We start from the raw sequence: 20,839 nt of genomic DNA on the forward strand, positions 1-20,839 counted from the left end.
ATAAAACTAAAAAAAAAAAAAAAAAAAAGACCGTACCCTTTTATGTAATGATGTTTACTTTGAATTTATATTAGTTCACACAAACACTCCATCCATGCTTTAGTTCCGGCCCTCCGGTCCAGTTTAAGAACCCATTGTGGCCCTCGAGTCAAAAAGTTTGCCCAACCCCTGCTCTAAGGTTATCTATCACCATGTGCCCTGCATTGGTTCTGTATTCCACATTTAGAAAGACAGACTAACTGCAGGATGGTAAGAGCAAAACCAGCCCTAGTCAGTTTTGCTTAGTGGGTAGAACGTCAGCCTCCAGACTGAAAGGGCCTGGGTTCAATTCTGGTCAAGGGCCTGTGCCAATTGCAGGCTTGATGCCCCACCCTGGTCGGGCACACTCGGGAGGCAACCAATTGATGTGTGTGTCTCACATCAATATTTCTTTCTATCTCTTCCCCTCCTTCCTGCTCTCTCTAAAAATCAATGGAAAAATATCCTCAAGTGAGGATTAACAGAAAAACAAACAAACAAAAAACCTCATGTGTGCAACCAAGGATTTTTCTTGATGAGGAAAAATCTCACTGGGAACTTGGTTTCTGTCCTCAAAGATGTAAAGGCCTGTCATCTTAGAAGAGGATTTCAGTTTGTTCTGCTTGACTCCAAGAAATAGAACTAAATCCCTTTCTACAAACATGATTGTCAGGCATATGCTGTGTACTGGGAATAATAAAAGGAAGGAGATGCAGCAATGAGTAAGGCAGCTTCGTAAAGCCAGTTCTGCCTAGCCACTACCAGGATTTGGGGCAAATTAAAGAAAGGTACCCCATCTTCAGGAAATGTGTCTGCCTTCTGCTGGCAAGTTGTGATAATTATATAACTCCCTGAAAACTCCCCAATAAGATAAATGATGGCCCCTAGGGTTGTGCAGGGCACAAGTTGCACATCAGGAGTGACCCTAGTGGAAACCACTGGGAGAAGAAATAACCGTGCTGCAGAGCAGCCAGAGCAGGTGGCTGAATCAGTTTATTCGTGTATGGCTGGGGGACACACAGGGGTCTGGGCAAGAAGGAATCTTGCATGGGGGGTAGGCCTAGGCCAGGTAGCCTTTGTAATCTCCTTGTATTCTGAGAGTATGCAAATTTTTTAAATATATTTTATTGATTTTTTACAGAGAGGAAGGGAGAGGGATAGAGAGCTAGAAACATCTATCAGCTGCCTCCCGCACACTCCCCACTGGGGATGTGCTCGCAGCCAAGGTACATGCCCTTGACCGGAATCGAACCCGGGACCCTTGAGTCCGCAGGCCGATGCTCTATCCACTGAGCCAAACTGGTCAGGGCAAGAGAGTATGCAAATTTTTCCTGGGTTCTTCCTCCAGCTGGGGGGAACAAGCCAGTAACGTGTTCTTGTGCAAGTTGTGGCAAGAAAGCACCCTCTCTTATTAAGAAGAAGGCAGGTGGCCCAATCCATAGTGGACAGAATAGAAATATGGATCTGTGATAGGTGGAGCTACATCTATCCCTTGGGGGGGGGGGGGGGACAAAGAGGGGATCAGAAATAATATTGTAGCCAAGAGTTTTGAAGATTAAAAATCCCTTATTATTGGTACAAGTAGTTACAAAGCTAGTTCACTCTCGCATGATCCAGCACTTTAAAGTTGTCAGAGAAGCCCACTGGCGTTGCTCAGTGGTTGAGTGTCGACCTATGAACCAGGACGTCATGGTTTGATTCCTGGTCAGTTTATATGCTCAGGTTGTGGGCTTGATCCCCGTATAGGGCCTGCCGACGGCAGCCAATCAATGATTCCCTCTCATCATTGATGTTTCTATCTCTCTTTCCCTCTGAAATCATGTAAAAATATTTTTATTAAAGGAAAAAATTGTTATCAGAACAAATATTATCATACCATTTTCAGATAACCAAGCAGCATATCCAAATCTCCCAAGGCTCATTAGCAACAGGGCTTCAGCGCTAAGCCCTGGGGTTGTCTACACCACTCCATTTCTATTCTTTTCATTTTCTTTAGAAAATGTCTTTGCAGCTTCCCAACGTGCTATATGTGTGGACTCCTTCAAGGAAGACGGACGTTTTCAGAGCTGTAATGGACAAGAAGCTTGCCCAGCCTTGTTCTAAGAGAAATCAAGGTTTGATCACCCTCTACTGGCCAAGGACAGGGATGGCACAAAAATAGGTGATGGCAGAAGTGAGGAAGATCCAGAAAGCAACCATTTTAGAGAGAGCCATGACCATGATCATGTCTGAAAGCTGCTTCAGAATCTTTGAATATAAATGTCTGAACTGACTGTGGGCCACTCTAAGGGTCCACAGTTCCTCATTTAAAAGACCTCCATACTCTCCCACTTTACTTTCTCTATATACTCAGTTCTCTTTTGTCTTGAAACATTTGGCTTGAAAAGGAAAAAGGATTCCTATTCCCTTTGTAGCAGAAACCTGGAAGAGGAAAAGCTACCAGTGGTTACTGTAAGCCTTGTCTCTCTCCTCCTTTTCCACAGAGCGATCTTTGGGACAATCATGTGATAATTTTCAAATATTTTAAAGGGACAAGAATAACAACTACATGCATTTTGTGAGAGAAAAGAATAGATCAAGACTAAGATCAACGAGTTGAAATTATAAGAATGCAGATTTCTGCTTTAAAGAACTTTTACCAAGTAGAACTCTCCCAAAAGAGGGAATTGTCCTCTAAAGTAGTAAGCTCCCTGCCACAGAAATGGTTAGAAACAGAATTGTCATAGAAAGAATGTTCGTATGTTACAGAAGGCTAGACTGAGATCCCCAAGATGACACATTCATTCAGTCACCACTTATTGGTCTCAACTCTTATCACAACATTTCTGTAATTATTTGATTACATGTCTGCCAAGAACTGTGTGTATTGTTTTAAATATATCTTTATTGATTTCAGAGAGGAAGGGAGGGGGAAAGAGAGATAGTAACATCCATGATGAGAATCACTGATTGCTGCCTCCTGCACGCCCCCTACAGGGGATAGAGCCCACAACCCAGGCGTCTACCCCTGATCAGAATTGAACCTGGGACCCTTCAGTCCACAGGCTGACACTCTATCCACTGAGCCAAACCAGCTAGGACTGTATTTTTCATTTACCCTTGTGCCTTAACACAATATCTGACACACTGTAGGTTCTTGGTGTTTGTGGAATGAATTCATTGGAAGAGTATGAGGTTCCTGGAAATCAAAACCATTCTAAAGAGGAAATGCAGGTAACACATCACAGTGAGCCACCAACAATTTGACTAACTTTTCCTTTGTTCTCTTGTGGTCTTTTCATATGGGCATGGTTATATTAATGGAAGAAAATAATGGATTGTTCTAGGTTAACTTGTTTTAATACCATATGATTTGGATGAATGATATCCTTAAAAATCTGTTGAGACATAGTAATGACACACATTGAATTAGAGAATCAGAATTCTACTCTAAGCTTTGCTACTAATTAGCTAGCTAGTGTGCCTTGGATCTGACTTCTGTAAGCATTGGCTTCTTCATCTAAAAACAAGAGCTTTACCAGATTGTCCTTAAGGTTTCTTTTGGTATAAATATTTTGCAACTCTAGGCCCCTTCTTCAAGCCCCTGCATCACAACTCACTGGTTACACGAGTAGGCAAAGATCCTTTGACTAAATGACTGGTTAGAGTGCTACCAAAGCATCAACACACGTGTGGCTAATAGAACAGATACAGGTTTCCTGGTTTTCCCCTCAGTCCTAGTGATTCTGTTCCCTTTAACCATTTATTCTTTTTCCAGCCGATGCAGAGGAATTATAGAGCTTAAAAACACAGGCTTTGGGTCTTAGCTGGTTTGGCTCAGTGGATAGAGCATCGGACTGCAGACCAAAGGGTCCTGGGTTGGAGCCTGGTCAAGGGCAAGTACCTCAGTTGCAGGCTCCTCCCCAGGGCCTGCAGGCTCTTCCCCCACCCGAGCCAGGTCAGGGCGCAACAAATCGATGCGTTTCTCCCACATCAATATTTCTCTCTGTCTTTCCCTCTCTCTTCCACTCCCTCTAAAAAATTCAATGGAAAAATATTCTAGGGTGAGGATTAAAAAAAAAAAAAAAAAAAGCGTAGGCTTTGGAGAAAGAGAGCCAAGTCTGAATCTTGACTTCCCACACATCGGTTGTATGACACTGGAAAAGTTACTTAGTTTTCTGAGCCCAAGTTTCTTGATCTATAAAATAGAAATTTTACTATTTCACAGGGGTAAGTATTCTCAGGATTACAGTATTTCAAAGATTGATATAATGAAGATACATGTGTGTAGTAGATTGTTTCCAAAGATAATCACATTATCTCCCATCCTACATACTCTTGCAATGTGACCAAGAGATAGAATCTGTTTTTCTTCCACTTGAGTTTGGCCCAGTGACCTGTTTTAACAAAAGGTGGTGAAAATGATACTATTTCACTTCCAAGGCTGGGCCCTAAACATCTACAAGTTCCACCTTGACCTCTTACTAGGTGTACCGGTTAATGATGCAGATTTTTTTCAATAGATGGGGGTTCCACATATGTTGATATGTATGTGTTTTGATATGTATGCTATTTTGTTGTATTGACAACAAGCTTCAAAACTTATGTCAAATTTTCTGAAGGTGTTAACATCATAGATATTTTTACGCTTAAAAATGGTAACGTTGGGAGAAACTAAGATGGCGGCATAGGGAAACACTGAAATTGCTGCCTCCTACAACAACTTCAAAACACAATAAAAAGACAAAACGGACATCATCCAGAACTTACAGGAAGGCTGGCGGAGTGGAAATTCTACAACTAGAAGGAAAGAGAAAGGCACATTGAGGGTCAGGAGCTGCGGAAGTACAGTGCAAAGGTACGGAGGCTCGAGAGTGCGCGGAAAGGGGCTGGTACCTGAGGACGCAGCTGTCTTTTTGAATCGGGAGGGAGTCACAAGCTCCCAACTGCTCTGAACTCCGGTTCCGGGAAGTCTCTGGGGACCCAGGACTCATACGGGGAGAAACTGGACTGTCTGGCAGCGGGCAGAACTCGGAACTCGAGGGCTGCTTTCCCTCAGAGGTGCTTGCAGCAATTAAATTATCAGGACACTGAGGGCAGGGCTGAGAATCCGCCATAGTTCCTTGCTCCGCCCTTTGATTCCCTGAGACCCCGCCCCATCCAGGCTGCGGCAGAGGCTTTTGCATATGAATGCCCTGGCCCTTTGCAACCTGAAAATTACCTAACAAACTGCAGCTGGGCCACAGACCCAGAACTTCCAAGAGAAGGCCCAAGGCCCCACAGCAGCTTGCATTGCTTCACAGCTGGGCCTCATCAGGGCACCTCCAAATTCCAAAAAAGGAAGGGGAATCTGCAGTTCTCTTCATAGCTCCTGCTGGGTAACCTCCAAGAGCCAGTGTACCCAGTGGTCAGAGGGGGACCATCCGGATTACAACTCCTCAGATCCATAAGGGACACACCCAGGGGGCAGGTTCAGTGAGCACCAAAGCCTTACTGAAGCAAGTCTTGCCCCAGAAGGGTGTCTTCAGCACAGAAGTTCTCCCACTGCAGACACAGCCTATTCTCACTGCCAACTGGCCTGGAGGTCAATTCCTCCCAGTGATCCTACAACAATCAAGGCATAACTACAACAAGACTGTGCACAAAGCCCACAAGGGGGTGCACCAAGAGTGTCCACCTCAGGTAACAGGGGAGGCTGAGCCACTGGGCCCTACAGGACACCTAGCACACAAAACCACTCTACCAACACAGGGAAGCATAAAAAATGCGGAGACAAAGAAACAGGTCACAAATGACAGAAATGGAGGAAAGCAAACAACTGGATATAGAGTTCAAAACCACGTTTATAAGGTTTTTCAAGAACTTTATGGAAACCGCTGATAAATTTGGTGAGACCCTCAAGAAATCTAGTGAGACCCTCGAGGATATGAAAAAGGACCAACTAGAAATTAAGCATACACTGACTGAAATAAAGAATAATATACAGAGATCCAACAGCAGACAAGAGGATCCCAAGAATAAAGTCAAAGATTTGAAATACGAAGAAACAAAAAAGACCCAACCGAAAAAGAAAAAAGAAAAAAGATTCCAAAAATATGAAGATAGTGTAAGGAGCCTCTGGGACAGCTTCAAGCATACCAACATCAGAATTATAGGGATACCAGAAGAAGAGAGAGGGCAAGATATTGAAAACCTATTTGAAGAAATAATGACAGAAAACTTCCCCTACCTGGTGAAAGAAATAGACTTACAAGTCCAGGAAGCTCAGAGAACCCCAAACAAAAGGAACCCAAAGAGGGCCACACCAAGACACATCATAATTAAAATGCCAAGAGCAAAAGATAAAGAGAGAATCTTAAAAGCAGCAAGAGAAAGAAACTCAGTTACCTACAAGGGAGTACCCATACGACTGTCAGCTGATTTCTCAACAGAAACCATGCAGGCCAGAAGAGAGTGGCAAGAAATATTCAAAGTTATGAATGCCAAGAACCTACAACCAAGATTACTTTATCCAGCAAAGCTATCATTCAGAATAGAAGGTCAGATAAAGAGCTTCACAGATAAGAAAAAGCTAAAGGAGTTCATCACCACCAAACCAGCATTATATGAAATGCTGAAAGGGATTCTTTAAGAAGAGGAAGAAGAAAAAGGAACTCTTACCATTTGCCACAGCATGGATGGAACTGGAGAGCAGATAAATACCACATGATCTCACTCATTTGTGGAATATAATGAACAACATAAACTGATGAACAAGGACTGATCCAGAGACAGAGAGGCACTGATTGGACTGTCGGGCCTTGGAGGGAAGGTAGGGGAGGGTGGGGGTAAGGGGGAAAGATCAACCAAAGGACTTATATGCAAGCATATAGGCCTAACCAATGGACACGGACAACGGGGGCGGGGGGGGAGGGCATGAGCGGAGGGGGAGGTTAGGGGGTAACATGGGGATTAGGACACATATGTAATATCTTAATCAATAAAAAATATATTTTTTTAAAAAAATGGTAACGTTGCCAAAACCGGTTTGGCTCAGTGGATAGAGCATCGGCCTGCAAACTGAAAGGTCCCGGGTTTGATTCCGGTCAAGGGCATGTACCTTGGTTGCAGGCACATCCCCAGTAGGAGATGTGCAGGAGGCAGCTGATCAGTGTTTCTCTCTCATCGATGTTTCTATCTCTCTCCCTTCCTCCCTGTAAAAAATCAATTTAAAAAAAATGGTAACGTAAATAAACCACTGAAACCTGTAAAGAATTTTTGTGAGTTTATTTGAGCCAAACTGTTGACATATGCCGGGAAGCAGAACCTCAATGAATTGAGATAATGCTCTGGAGAATGGGGAATTCATATCTTGTTTTTATAAATTTATCATCAAAAGGAAAATACGGAAGTGGATTACATGAAATCCATTGGTGATAGATTAAGGAGGTGGGACAAAGCAAAGCAGGGAAACCTCTGGGATAGGGTAAAAAGTGAAGTGATGGACATATGCTTCTTTTACATAGATGGATAAAGGAGAGTTTAACATAGTTAACAGTTGACTATTAACTTGATAACAATAACAATGAGGGAATGTCCTGGTGCCATTTGTTGTGCCCTGAGGGGTCTGGGAAAAAAGAGAAGTTACAAGTTACCCAGACATTTCACCAATATGTTATCTTAGAGGCAAAAAGACAAATGGGTTCAGTAAAGATCTATGTTTATCTTTGTCAGGGAAAATACTGGCCTAGGACATGACTACCCACTATAACCTGTTTATAGTTAAATATTTAATTTTCAGACCATCTTTTGTGGTTATTTTAGGTCTTTGAGTTTGCACAACCGCCATGCAGGCCTTCCCTGAACTAGTCAGGTTAACATATGGCCCCTTTTGTCCACAAAAATGTGCGAACCTCCTGTCCGTCCCATCCCCAGGCCTCTCCTAATTCTTCCAAACAGCACAAGATGATACAGGAGGTGGCCATTTTTGTTAGTTTGGCTTGTTTTTTGTGAATCCTCACCCGAGGACATTTTTCCCGCTGATTTTCAGAGAGTGGGGACCCTGACGGGCCTAGAATGGAGCCGCGGCCCAGGTGTGCGCCCTGGACCAGGGACCCCAGCCTCGCGCCTTCGGGGCAGGGAGGACTCTCATCAGACACCCCAGCAGGTGGCCATTTCTGGGCAACTCCTCCTCAAGACAGTCCTTCCTGGCACTGAACTTCTCCCTCAGTTCCATCCTGGTCTTCTGGCCCCATAATGCAAACTTCTTTCTCAAATGACAACACTTCACATATTGGAAAACTAGACCGCTTTGTCCCTCATTCTCCCCGTCTTTCCACCAAAGGTAAGAAGTTTCTCCAGGTTCCCTTAGGTCGAACCGCATGGTGTCTGCTTAGTTGCTCCTTTCCGGCCGAAGCCGCCGCCTTTAGGTCGGAACTTTTTTTAGTAAAAAACCGACGGGGAGACGAGATCCCGCCGTTTCACGTTGGAGGAGCCGCAATCTACCGAGCCACCGAGATTTCCCCGAGTTCCTAGAGCGGCCACTGCGGCCGCGCAAAACGGCCCGCGGACGGGCTGTGACGTACTTCCGGCTGCGCCCGCCGCGGAGCGCGTCCAGGTGTCCCAGCGCCAGCAGCGACTCTGACTCACGGTGAGCCCGCTGGTCCCGGTGAGCTCGGCGGGCGGAGGAGGGAGCGCGGTCGCGAGGAGTAGGAGCGGGAGCCGTGGGCGCGCGGCTGTGGCCTCCGCGGCGTCCCCAGTCGGGCCCGGAAGGGCTGGGGGAGGAGCCCGTGTCCCTGCCCAGCCCTGGGGGCGCTTGCTCCCTGGGAAGCCTTTCCTCCTCCCGAGGCTTTAACAAATGAAACTTCGGTTCGCAGTTTCAGAGCCGTTTTTGCGCGCTCCTTGAGCAGAGCAGGGGCTACCAAGTTTCTTCCCAACCCCAACCCCACCCCCCGCCCGGGCCCTCGAAGGGAGGCCCGAACTCAGGGCTAATTGATGAAACGCCCCAGGGGGTTGCGGGCCTTCTGAGAAAGCGAACCTCTTTAGAAGGCCTCATCCGAGGGAGTGAAAAGTCTCGTTGGTCTTTGTTCAGGTTGGAAAGTGTACGGGGCCCTGGATGGGTAGCTCATTTGGTTAGAGCGCCCTCCCCATACGCAAAGTTTTCGGGGTCCATCTCGGGTCGGGGCACATACAAGAAGCAACCCATGAATGAATGCATGAGTAACTGCAACAGATCCCCCTGCTCCCCTTCTCTCTCCCTCCCCCCCCCCCCCCGCCCTTTGTCTCTCTCTAAGGTCAATACATTTTTTTAAAAAAAGCATCGTGCCCTTGTCGATTTGGCTCAGTGGATAGAACGTAGGCCTATGGACTGAAGGGTCACGGGTTCGATTCCGGTCAAGGGCACATGCCTGGGTTTCGGGCTCAGTGGTCAGTGTGAGGTGTGCAGGAGGCAGCCGATCAATGAGTTTCTCGCATCATTGATGTTTCTGTCTCCCTCTCTGAAATCAATCAATATACACATTTTTTAATTAAAAGGAAGCATCTAAATAACAGGGATCTGCTCAAGTTTGGAAACGCGGTATTACAGGACCATTTGTTAAGAGTTTGTGAAAAGAAGGGTCATCTGGTAGGTGAGGTGCTTGGAAACATGTTATTTGAGGAACAGTTGAAACAAGTGGCTAGAAAGACAGTTAAGAGGCAAGATAATTGTTTTCAGGCATTTTAAGGCTACTATGGAGAAAGTAAGTGTTGGTCTAGGACTGAACTAGGATCTTGATGGAAGATAAAATATTATGCACAATTTAGTTGGGTTTGGTTTGGCTTAAAGAAAAGCTTGGAAACAAAAACTCTAACAGAATTCTGTGCCTGAAAAATGATCAAATTTGCCTGGTTGGGAGTTTTCAGGAACAGACTTTGAGTGTGTTAAAGGCATTTTAGCATTAAATTGTCAGAATCTGTGATAATTTTATTATTTATGCCTCACCTTGCTCCAGAATGGCCATGGGGCTCTTTTATAAGGAGATACATGCTTTGGGAAACAGGCATAAAGGAGGGGAAGGAAAAAAACTTGGAACAGAACAAAAGCCTGCTGCTTGCAGTAGACCATGAACTTTTGCTTAATGGACCTCTTTAAAACTTTTTTTCTTTTTCCTCATTATTTTAGAGAGAGGGGCAGGGAGAGAGAAAAAACGAACATCAATCTGTTGTTCCGCTTTATGCATTTATTGATTGATTCTTGTATGTGCCCTAACCTGGGAACCTGCAACCATGGGTATCAGGATGACATTCTAACCATCTGAGCTACCTGGCCAGGGCATTGATGGATCTCGTTAGCTGAAATTCTAGATAGCCTAAAAAAGCAGTTCACTGTGCTTGGAGCCTGTACAGGGTGAGTTAGTAATGAAGCCTCTGTTTCCTGTCCACATGCTTTTTTATTTTATGAGCACTTTACTGAAAAAAATCCAGAAGCCATGACCTGTAGGGCATCCCTAACTCAGCATGACCAAATGTGAAATTGCTGGCTTTCCTCAGGTGAAAAACGAAACATCAATGCAGAGCATTATCAGATTTGTTTTTTAATATTTGCCAATCTGAGGGGTGGGAGCATATTTTATTATAACTAAGGTTGAGCATCTTTTCATGGATTAGTTACTGAGCTGAGACTTGAACGACCAGTTGAAGCCTGCCGTAAGAATTGGGCATTGAGTGAGCATAGGGGAAAGTGATGACTGAAAGGGGCGGCAGAGGCCAGCTTGGCATTTGTTTACCATGCAAAAAGTTCTCTGAACTCGGGAAATCTCGGCGGCTCGGTAGATAGATTGCGGCTCCTCCAACGTGACCCGGCGGTTTTTTACTAAAAAAAAGTTCCGACCAAAAGGTGGCGGCTTCGGCCAGAAAGGCACATACCCGATTGTGGACTCGATTCCCAATGGGGGGCGTGCAGGAGGCGGCCAATCGATGTTTCTCTCTCATCGATGTTCTCTATCCCTCTCCCTTTCTTTCTAAAATTAATAAAAACATTTTTTTAAAAAAAATCGTAAAAGAAAAAGGCTTCACAACTTTTTTAAATGTTTTATTAACTCTAAAAATGGCCTGCTTCACCATCATAAGTATTGACATTAACAACACATTTCTCTTTATCACCCCGTAATAGAACAGCATTTACTAAAGCTGCTTGTTTGCCCCAACACCCCATATTTTGTGTTTAAATAATTTTAGGATAGTTTTAGATTTATAGGAAACCTCAAAGATAATACAGTGAGTCCCCATCACCTCTCACCAGTTTCCCTTGTTAACGTCTTACTTTACTGTGCACATTTGCCACAACTATAGGAACCAACATTGGTGCATTACAATGAACTAAGCTTCACACTTTGACTTTCACTAGTTTTTTTTTTAAATACATTTTATTGATTTTTTTACAGAGAGGAAGGGAGAGGGAAGAGAGTTAGAAACATCGATCAGCTGCCTCCTGCACACCCCCTACTGGGGATGTGCCTGAAACCAAGGTACATGCCCTTGACTGGAATCGAACCTGGGACCCTTCAGTCTGCAGGCCGACACTCTATCCACTGAGCCAAACCGGTTAGGGCTTTCACTAGTTTTAATGCCCCTTTCCTGTTCCAGGATCCCAACTAGGATACCACGTTACATTAGTCTTCATGCCTGCTTCGTGTCCTTTGGTCAGTGACAGTTTCTTAGTCTTTCCTTGTTTTTTATTAACTTGACAGTTTTGAGGACTACTGGTCAGTTGTTTTTGTACAATGTCCCTCAATTTGGTTTGTCTGATGTATTTCTTATGATTAGGCTGCGGTTATGGGTTTTGAAGAGGAAGACCACAGAAGTGAAGTGCTCTTCTCATATGTCAAGGCACATGACTTATCACTGATGATATTAATCTTTTTTAAAAAATGTGTTTTTACTGAGGTAGCATTGGTTAGTAACATAAATTTCAGGTGTGCAGCATGGTAGTTCGATATCTATTTCATGCTCCCACACCAAAAGTCTAGTTTCCATTCATTACCATATATTTTGATCCCCTTTACCAATTTTGCTCTCCCCCTTCTGCTAACTACCATTACGCCTGTATGTCTGGATCTCTGAGTTTGTGGTTTGTTTTGTTTTGCTTTGTTCGTTCATTTGGTACTTTTTTCTTTTTTTAGTTCCACATGTGAGTGAAATTATATGGTTCTTGTCCTTTTCTAGCTGACTAATTCACTTAACATAATTTGCTCAAGCTCCAGGCATGTTGTCATAGATGGCAGTATTTCATTTTTTATGTCTGAGTGGTATTGCATTGTGTGTGTGTGTGCGCGCGTGTAGATACATAGAGACCATGATGATGTTAATTTTGATCACTGGCTGAGGCAGTAGTTTGTCAGGTTTCTTCACTGTAGTTACTTTCCCCCAGCAAGTCAGTAAGTGTAGCCTGTATTCAAGAGGTGGAGCTCCGCCTTCTTGAGGGAAGTATCTACATACATTTTTTGGAGTAATTCTGTATGGGAGATTTGTCTTTTCTTCTCTATTTATTTATTCAGCCAACCTTTTTAACATCAATCAGTACAGGCTTAAGGATACTGATATTACACTTACGGTTATAATCTATCTAGTACTACACCATTTATTTTGTTTTTCAAATTGTATCAGCTGTGACTATTGGGAGCTTTTCTGTGTCCCTTTAACATGCCTCACTGTGGTTGTTTAATACTTTCTGGCATTACAAGGTGGCTCCAGGCTCAGCTTGTATATTCCCCAACGTAGAATCAACCCTTTCTCCATCTCTAGTTCCTTTTATTGGAGAATGATATTTAGAGACCAGGATTTGAGCACTGGGTATGCTTATTCCTACCAGGATGTCATTGCTTCTGGACCTTCACAGCAGACAGAGCTAGAAAATAAATGTCTCCATGGTAACCCATGTACACACATTATCTAATTCTGTATCAACCTCTGTCTATAATACAATAAACATGAATTCTTACTGCCATATTTTTAAATTTTAAATTTGTATTGATATTTTTAAACCCAATTTTACAGTTTTTACTCCTTAGAAGTAGACCCAAAGATCCATGCATTGCATTCTTTCCACAGATATTTGAGTACCTGCAAAGTACTAGGTATATTTTAGATGTTTGAAATGTAGCAGTGAACAAAATAGATGAAAGTCTCCGCCCTCAAGAATTGATTTTCAAGGATGGAGACAGTTTAAAAAATAAAAGTAAAATATATAGCATTTGTATGGTGGTAAGTGATATGGAGGAAAAGAATAGGAGGATAAGGAGTTCTGAGGTGAGGGAGGATAGTGTACAGTTTAAAACAGAGTGGTCATGCCAGCTGGTGTGGCTCAGTGGTTGAGCATTGACCTATGAACCAGGAGGTCACGGTTCGATTTCCGGTCAGGACACATGCCTAGGTTGTGGGCTTGATCCCCATTGTAGGATGCAGAAGGCAGCCTATTAACGATTCTCATTATTGATGTTTCTACCTCTACATTCCTCTCCGAAATCAGTAAAAAAAGTTTTTTAAATAAATAAAACAGGGTGGTCAGAGGGGCGGGAGCCAAGCATGCACAATCTGGAAGAAGCATGTGATCTGCAGGAAGAGTTAAAGGGAGCAGCCGGGACAAAGGCTCTGAGGTGGGAGTGTGTCCCACAAGTCCAGGGAACTGCCTGGGGTGGAATGAACAGAGAAGTACAAGATGAGGTCAGAGACAACAGGGAGGCCTTCTTGGCCATTTGATGCCTTTGGCTTTTACTCTGTGTGACACAAAGCCTTGAGAGGTGTGAGCAGAGGAACAGGAGATCTCTGGCTGCTGTGTTGAGAATGGACTGAGGTAAGAGTGGAAGCAATTAGGCGGCTGCTGGTGATGGACTGGGATGGCAGTGTTGAAGGTTGAACTCTGTATCTCTTGGATGTAGAGCTAACAGGATTTACTTATGAATTATATGCAGAATGTAAACAAGAGAGGAATCAGGGATGACCACTTTTTTTGGTCCATGAAAACAGAGCAGTAGAGCTGCCATTAACTGAGATGAGCAGCTTTGGGGGGAAGATGGGAAGTGCAGTTTTGGACATGTTTAGCTTGAGATGACTTTGGACAGGCTGGTGGCAGTGTCAAGTGGGTAGTTGGTCATATAAGTCTAACCTTCAAAAGAGAGGTCCAGGCTGGAGGTAAATTGGCAGTTGTAGTTGGATCCCAGAAGCTAAGTAGCCCAAACAGGTTCTGATGTCTTTCCTGTTGTTGGACTGCCCTCCTCTGGCTGGAGTGTGAAATTTTGTAACCAAGTATGTAGTTGTTCAACACTGACGTCGACTTTTAAGCATACCTAAGAAATGCTCCCAGCACTGCTACACCTGTGGTCTTCGGTGCCAGCGCCTTTATTTTAGGAGGCTAATGGCAGTGTTTCTTTCCTGGCTCAATTCTCAAGTAATACTGAACTGGGGAGCTCCAGCAGCGAATTGGGTGTGTAGGACAGCATTAGGGAGTGAGTGGATGGTGCTGTCTGGTTCACCCTGTCAGGACACCTGCTGACATCTCATAGAATGCTTCCGCATTGGTACAGTGGAGGGGAGTCCCAAGTACTGACATCCCTAGAATTCTGATAATTATTGAATTTTTCATAAAAGCAAGGTTACATACTGAGGTTCTGTTACCAAAATCCCATTTCACATTTTTTTTAAATTGCAAAAGTTGATCACAAAAATAAATATTATTCACTAAATGTGTGAATCTAAACACCTAATTTAAAGCTTTGACATAAATGTATATTTCTGGCCAGCAATAGCCTGTTGAAACCTCAGGAGTTCTAAGGGCCTAAAAAAGTTTTCAGAGCACAGTTAATGTAAATTTAATTTTTAAATTATGCCAAGTGCACTTTGGGGGAGAGGGCCGGGGGGGTAATCCTCACCTGAAATATTCTTTCCTTTTTTCTGAGAGAAATACTGATGTGAGAGACACATCAATTGGTCCCCCTGCACGCGCCTACTGTGGATCAAGCCCACAGCCCAGGCATGCGCCCTGACTGGGAACTGAACCCTGCACTGAGCCACATCAGCTGGGCCCAGTGTGCTTTTTTGGAAGTAAAATCAAAGTAGGGTATTCTGAGCTAACTCCAGAGAGATTTGAATAGTAATTTTTACATGGTAGTATTATAGTGGCCATAATTTCCACAATTTCTTGTGCTGAAAGTGTAACTGTAAGACCAAAATTTAAAAATACTTATTTTGGTAATTTTATGGTAACCATTTTTTCTTAGGTTGAGCCTGTAGTCCTGAAGAACCAGAAACTCAAAGGAACCAATATTCCTTCTACAAAGAGCCCATCTTTAGTGAGGCCCTATGATGACCAAGGTCCTGGGCGTGGCCGCAGGCCTGGGCCGTGGGCCTCTACAGGAGCAGGCGGGGCCTGTGGTTGTGAAAGTTGAGGAGGAGGAGAAGGAGAAGTGCTTTCCCAGCCTGGAGATGTTCCGCCAGCGCTTCAGGCAGTTTGGATACCATGACACACCTGGACCCCGGGAGGCCCTGAGCCAGCTCCGGGTGCTCTGCTGTGAGTGGCTGAGGCCCGAGATCCACACCAAGGAGCAGATCCTGGAGCTGCTGGTGCTGGAGCAGTTCCTGACCATCCTGCCCCGGGAGCTGCAGGCCTGGGTACAGGAGCACTGTCCAGAGAGTGCTGAAGAGGCTGTCACTCTCCTGGAAGACCTGGAGCAAGAACTGGATGAACCAAGGCAGCAGGTAAGGGGGGGGCGGGGGGCGTTTCTACTGATTTAGACCATGTTTCCTCCTCTTTTTCCTACTATCCTACACTAGCTTTAGCCTTGAGAATTGAATGGGAGGGTGTTTCTCTTTTCTCTTTCCTAGAGATTCTACATAGCTCTCCTGAGATTTTCTTTCATTTTAGTTCAAAAGTGAGCTGTGGCCCTAACTGGTTTGGCTCAGTGGATAGAGCATCGGCCTGTGGACTGAAGGGTCCCAGGTTCAATTCCGGTCAAGGGCATGTACCTTGGTTGTGGGCACATCCCCAGTATGGGGTGTACAGGAGGCAGCTGATGGATGTTTCTCTCTCATTGATGTTTCAAACTCTATCCCTCTCCCTTCCTCTCTGTAAAAAATCAATAAAATATATTTTTTTTTAAAAAAGAAGTATCATTAAAGAAACAGTTGCATGTGTACATAGAGTCACACTCAAGAGATTCACTGCAACTGTTATAAAAAATAATAATAATAAAGTGAGCTGTGGACAAATCCAGCCATTCCTAATTGTCTAGGTTTCACCTCCTCCAAATGAACAGAAACAGGCATGGGAGAAGATGTCCTCTTCAGGAACAGCAAAGGAATCTCTGAGCAGCAGCCGGCCACAGTCTGTGGAAACAAGTCCCAAATATGAATCTTGGGGACCCCTATACATCCAAGAGACTGGTGAAGAGCAGGATTTCACTCCAGAGCTAAGACAGAATCAAGGTAGGAACCATTCATTTGTTAATGATTTAGTGAGCCTGTTATATATATAATCAGCTTTGGATTATGCAGAAATGATCCCTGGTAAATTTATTCAACTTCTGCCCCGGGCTATTTAAAATTTTTAACTTTTAAGTTAACTTATTTCCTACACATAGTTCATGGCAACTTGAAGGGTAGCCTGTATGAGCAGCCACGTGATTGCTCCTCATGGAGCGTGAGAGAGATTTTAGCTCCCACTGCTGCAGACAGTGAGTAAGGGGTGAGCCTGGAAGCAGCTGAGTGGTTACTGCTGACAGAGGAAGGAAATAGATGGTCAGGAGACAGAGACAGAGGGATAAGGAAAAGGGGACTAGAGGGAGGTACCTTTGTCAAGTGGGACTTTTGTACCCATGGAGGGAAGACTGTGCTTAAGAGGAGCCCATTTTGCCCTAGCCCAGTGATGGCGAACCTATGACACACGTGTCAGAGGGGACACGCGAACTCATTTTTTTGGTTGATTTTTCTTTGTTAAATGGCATTTAAATATATAAAATAAATATCAAAAATATAAGTCTTTGTTTTACTATGGTTGCAGATTTCTATATGTGACACGGCACTAGAGTTAAGTTAGGGTTTTTCAAAATGCTGACACACCGAGCTCAAAAGGTTCGCCATCACTGCCCTAGCCAGTTTGGCTCAGTGGATAGAGCATCGGACTGTGGACTGAAGGATCCCAGGTTCGACTCTGGTTAGGGGCACATGCCTGGGTTGCGGGCTTGATCCCCTGTGTGGGGTGTGCAGAAGGCAGGCGATCAATGATTCTCCTTGTTGATGTTTTTCTCTCTTTCTCTCCCTTCCTCTCTGAAATCAATAAAAATATATTAAGAAAAAAAAAAGAGGAGTCCATTTTTCAGAGGAAACTTCTATTACTCCCCTTTCCTTGTGTGTGGATGAGTAGATGGACTTTTAGCAGTGTGACTGCCTAGTGAAATGCTCTTAAAAGATGTACTGCTTCAATCTGATTTCAACAGTGATACTTGATAATTAAAAGAATAACAAGACCTAGCTGATGTAGATTAAATTATAAGAGTTGAACCCTGGTGGGAGTTAAGTACTTTCACTTAAATTAAGAAGGATCTGGGCCTGGCTAGTGTGGCTCAGTTGGTTAAACTTCATCCCATGCACCAGGAGTTCACTGGTTCGATTCCCAGTCAGGGCATATGCCCAGGTTGTGGGCTCAATCCCCAGTAGGGGGTGTGCAGAAGGCAACCAATCAATGTTTCTCTTTCCCTCTCCCTCTCACTCTAAAAAAATCAATAAAAACATATTAAAGTTGGAGGAGGAGGATCTGGGACTAGAATGATTATAAATGGACTGAATGTTCTCTTTTATTGCTTTTACTAGTGGTCTGGTGCACAAATTCATGCATTTCAAAAGGAAATTAATTAGAAGAAATATTTTAATATTGCTATTCACCCTTTCTCTATAATAGAAGTGTCAACCGAATTCACGATCGACAATGACAGATGGAAACACATGCATGTGATTGGCACCAGCGAGAACTTTATGTATCGCGCATGCACAAGTCAACTTAGCCTTTTATATATATAGATATTTAGCTTCTATGAGCATATAGATTTTTTGAGTTTGCCACTAGTCTCTTCTCCCTTAATTATTCTTTTATTTTCCTTAATCAGATTGACCCTTCAGCAATATTTCTAACTTGTTTCATTCTGCCCAAGCATCTCCTATCTTCCTTTGCTGCTATATGCTTGGCTTTGCCTTATTGCCCTTTATATATGAAGTTCTCCTCCTAGCAGAAAAAGCCATGTACTCTTCATACCATCATAGCTTTTGGTAGGCAGCTTGTGTGAAAGTCTGATATTGTAAACTAGATTTGATGATGACTTATTTGTATAATTGTGATATTGTGAACTCTCATAAAGCAATATTTGGTCACCCTTAAAAATCTATCAATGTCATTCGATGATTCTCTTTGTCCTTTAACAGTTTCGTCTCAGAACAGGAAACAATTCACATGTCCTTATTCTACTTATTGTTTCAGATTGTAAATCGAATACCCAGAATGAGGAATCAACAGATATGCAGAAAAGTTCTGAAGAGTCTCATGCAGAAGAATTCAAAAAGGATATTACTCCCATGGTTATTGCCAATAAATTTGAGGCCAGGTTAGAAAGGCAATGGGTAAACCTTGAAAAAGAAAGAGGAAAAAAAACCTCTCTCCTAGACAAAGGTTCCAAGAAAGGTAGAGAATTAATGTCCACTAAACCTGCCCCAGGAGAGAGACGTTACATATGTGCTGAGTGTGGAAAAGCCTTTAGCAATAGCTCAAATCTTACTAAACACCGGAGAACACACACTGGGGAAAAACCCTATGTATGCACCAAATGTGGAAAAGCCTTCAGCCACAGCTCAAACCTTACCCTTCATTACAGAACACACTTGGTGGACCGGCCCTATGACTGTAAGTGTGGAAAAGCCTTCGGTCAGAGCTCAGATCTCCTTAAACATCAGCGCATGCACACCGAAGAGGCACCATATCAGTGTAAAGATTGCGGGAAAGCTTTCAGTGGTAAAGGCAGCCTCATTCGACACTATCGAATACACACTGGAGAGAAACCTTATCAGTGTAATGAATGTGGGAAGAGCTTTAGTCAGCATGCAGGTCTTAGTTCTCATCAGAGACTCCACACTGGAGAAAAGCCATATAAATGTAAGGAGTGTGGAAAAGCTTTCAACCACAGCTCCAATTTTAATAAACATCATAGAATCCATACTGGGGAAAAGCCCTATTGGTGTAATAATTGTGGGAAAACCTTCTGTAGCAAGTCAAATCTTTCCAAACATCAGAGAGTCCACACTGGAGAGGGAGAAGTGCTTTAACTGTCAAGTAGGCTCTCGGTGTTATTGTGTGTGTGTGTGTTTGTAACTAGAACGTGTATGCTAGGGAGAAGTCAGATAATTGTAATATAGACTTAAGTGCTAGGTTTTGTTTCATTCAACATCAAGAGACCCTGGAGGAGTGAGAGAATGGTACAGTAGGAAGGAAGGGGATTCCTCGCCAGCTTAACTGAAGCCGATCCCCTCACCACACTTCAGGTCCCAGTAACCATGCCGGCATTGCCTTTTGTATAGTTAAAGTGATGTGTATCAAGTATAGTTACGGAGAAAGCATTATGACTGTTTAACTTTTATCATACATTAAAGAATTATGATTTGTAAAGAATTGAGCCATTTGAACATAATCTAATCTGATTCAGAATAAATTTATAACATCTTGTAATACTTCAGGACTGTTACAATAAATGGTATGTTGTTTATTGAACACTATTTAGAAAGAAAAAGTATTCCTACTAGTTTATCTTTTTGGGAAATTTGGATTTGGGGTAAATAGAATATGTAGTACTTGTGAATGAATGTGTGTATTAGGAAATTGCAGTAGTGTGTAGAATAGTTGCATTTTGGTCTGTGCTTTTTTTCCCCTACATACTGAATACATTTTTTTCATCACTGGGAACATTTTGTCAGCCTCTTGTGCATTTTGGTTGTGTATACTCTTGTCTCTGCCAAAGTCTGTGAAAAACTGATTCTCCCTCAGAAGCTTCATTCTTCTAAACTCCAGAAGTCAATAATACCCAGTTTGATTAACTTAAACCCATCCCATCTTTTCTTTCTGACTGCAGTCTCTTTTATTTCTTAAGATATTTTTCTACCTTATAAAAAATCTTTTGGCCAGTAGGTAAGTCTTCCTGTTGCCTAGAAACCAACTACTTCACTCCTTCCTCCTATCACTTGCTTATCTTGTTGTTCTGAGTTTTTTTCACCTCTTACTAATAGTCACTAAAATACCTTTTTGTCTACTGCTGCAGCCATAGTGTTCAACAAACCTGATATGCCAGGATTAGGGACAACAAGAAAGTGTCATGTCTAGTACCAGTTCTGATCTCTGGAAACTGCCAGTATGCCACCCTGGGATCAGATTAAACTACAGGTAGTCTTTATGCACCAGCCAAATGTATTAGTCATTACTTAAAAAAAAAAATCAATTGTGCTGGAAATCTGAAATGTTTTTACTGTTCCAGTAGCTTGCTGATGACCTGATGTCCTGCCAGCACCCTAGCTCAGTACCTTTAATGGGAGCTCTCCTATTTATATATTAACCATGATGAAGGCCCACACAGAAAGAACTCGGTGATTAGAAGCAGCTGATTATCTGTAGGCTCCTGGAGCTGCTCCACTTGAGGGAAATGAAGGTAGAGCTGCTAAGCCTCAAGACCTGCCTCATCCTCCTTTGGTGAGGTGAATGGATCCCTATCTGTACTGCCCCTTATTTTCCTGAAACCTTCTGTGCAGTGGGTACTTTCTGAGGGGCATTGATTAATGACACAAAGATCAACACACTTTG

General features: G+C 43.3%; 1 protein-coding gene across 4 annotated transcripts in view; it reads left to right on the plus strand.

Moving 5' to 3' along the window:
• Positions 1-19,951, plus strand: part of ZSCAN21 (zinc finger and SCAN domain containing 21) — a 44,807-nt gene extending 24,856 nt beyond the window's left edge. The window contains exons 1-4 of one of the 4 annotated variants that reach the window (XM_036309934.1): positions 8,481-8,626; positions 15,231-15,708; positions 16,242-16,434; positions 18,479-19,951. In XM_036309934.1, the coding sequence (XP_036165827.1) occupies positions 15,313-15,708; positions 16,242-16,434; positions 18,479-19,317 (1,428 nt within the window). In that variant the 5' untranslated portion in view covers positions 8,481-8,626; positions 15,231-15,312 and the 3' untranslated portion in view covers positions 19,318-19,951. Of the gene's footprint in view, positions 1-8,480; positions 8,645-10,157; positions 10,364-15,230; positions 15,709-16,241; positions 16,435-18,478 lie in introns of those variants that run through there. The other 3 variants (XM_036309935.1, XM_036309936.1, XM_036309937.1) reach the window with 3 other exon arrangements.
• The last annotated feature ends 888 nt before the right edge of the window (positions 19,952-20,839 follow it).

Source organism: Myotis myotis, unplaced genomic scaffold (assembly GCF_014108235.1).
Source record: "Myotis myotis isolate mMyoMyo1 unplaced genomic scaffold, mMyoMyo1.p scaffold_m19_p_5, whole genome shotgun sequence".
In the NCBI taxonomy this organism is placed as follows: domain Eukaryota; kingdom Metazoa; phylum Chordata; class Mammalia; order Chiroptera; family Vespertilionidae; genus Myotis; species Myotis myotis.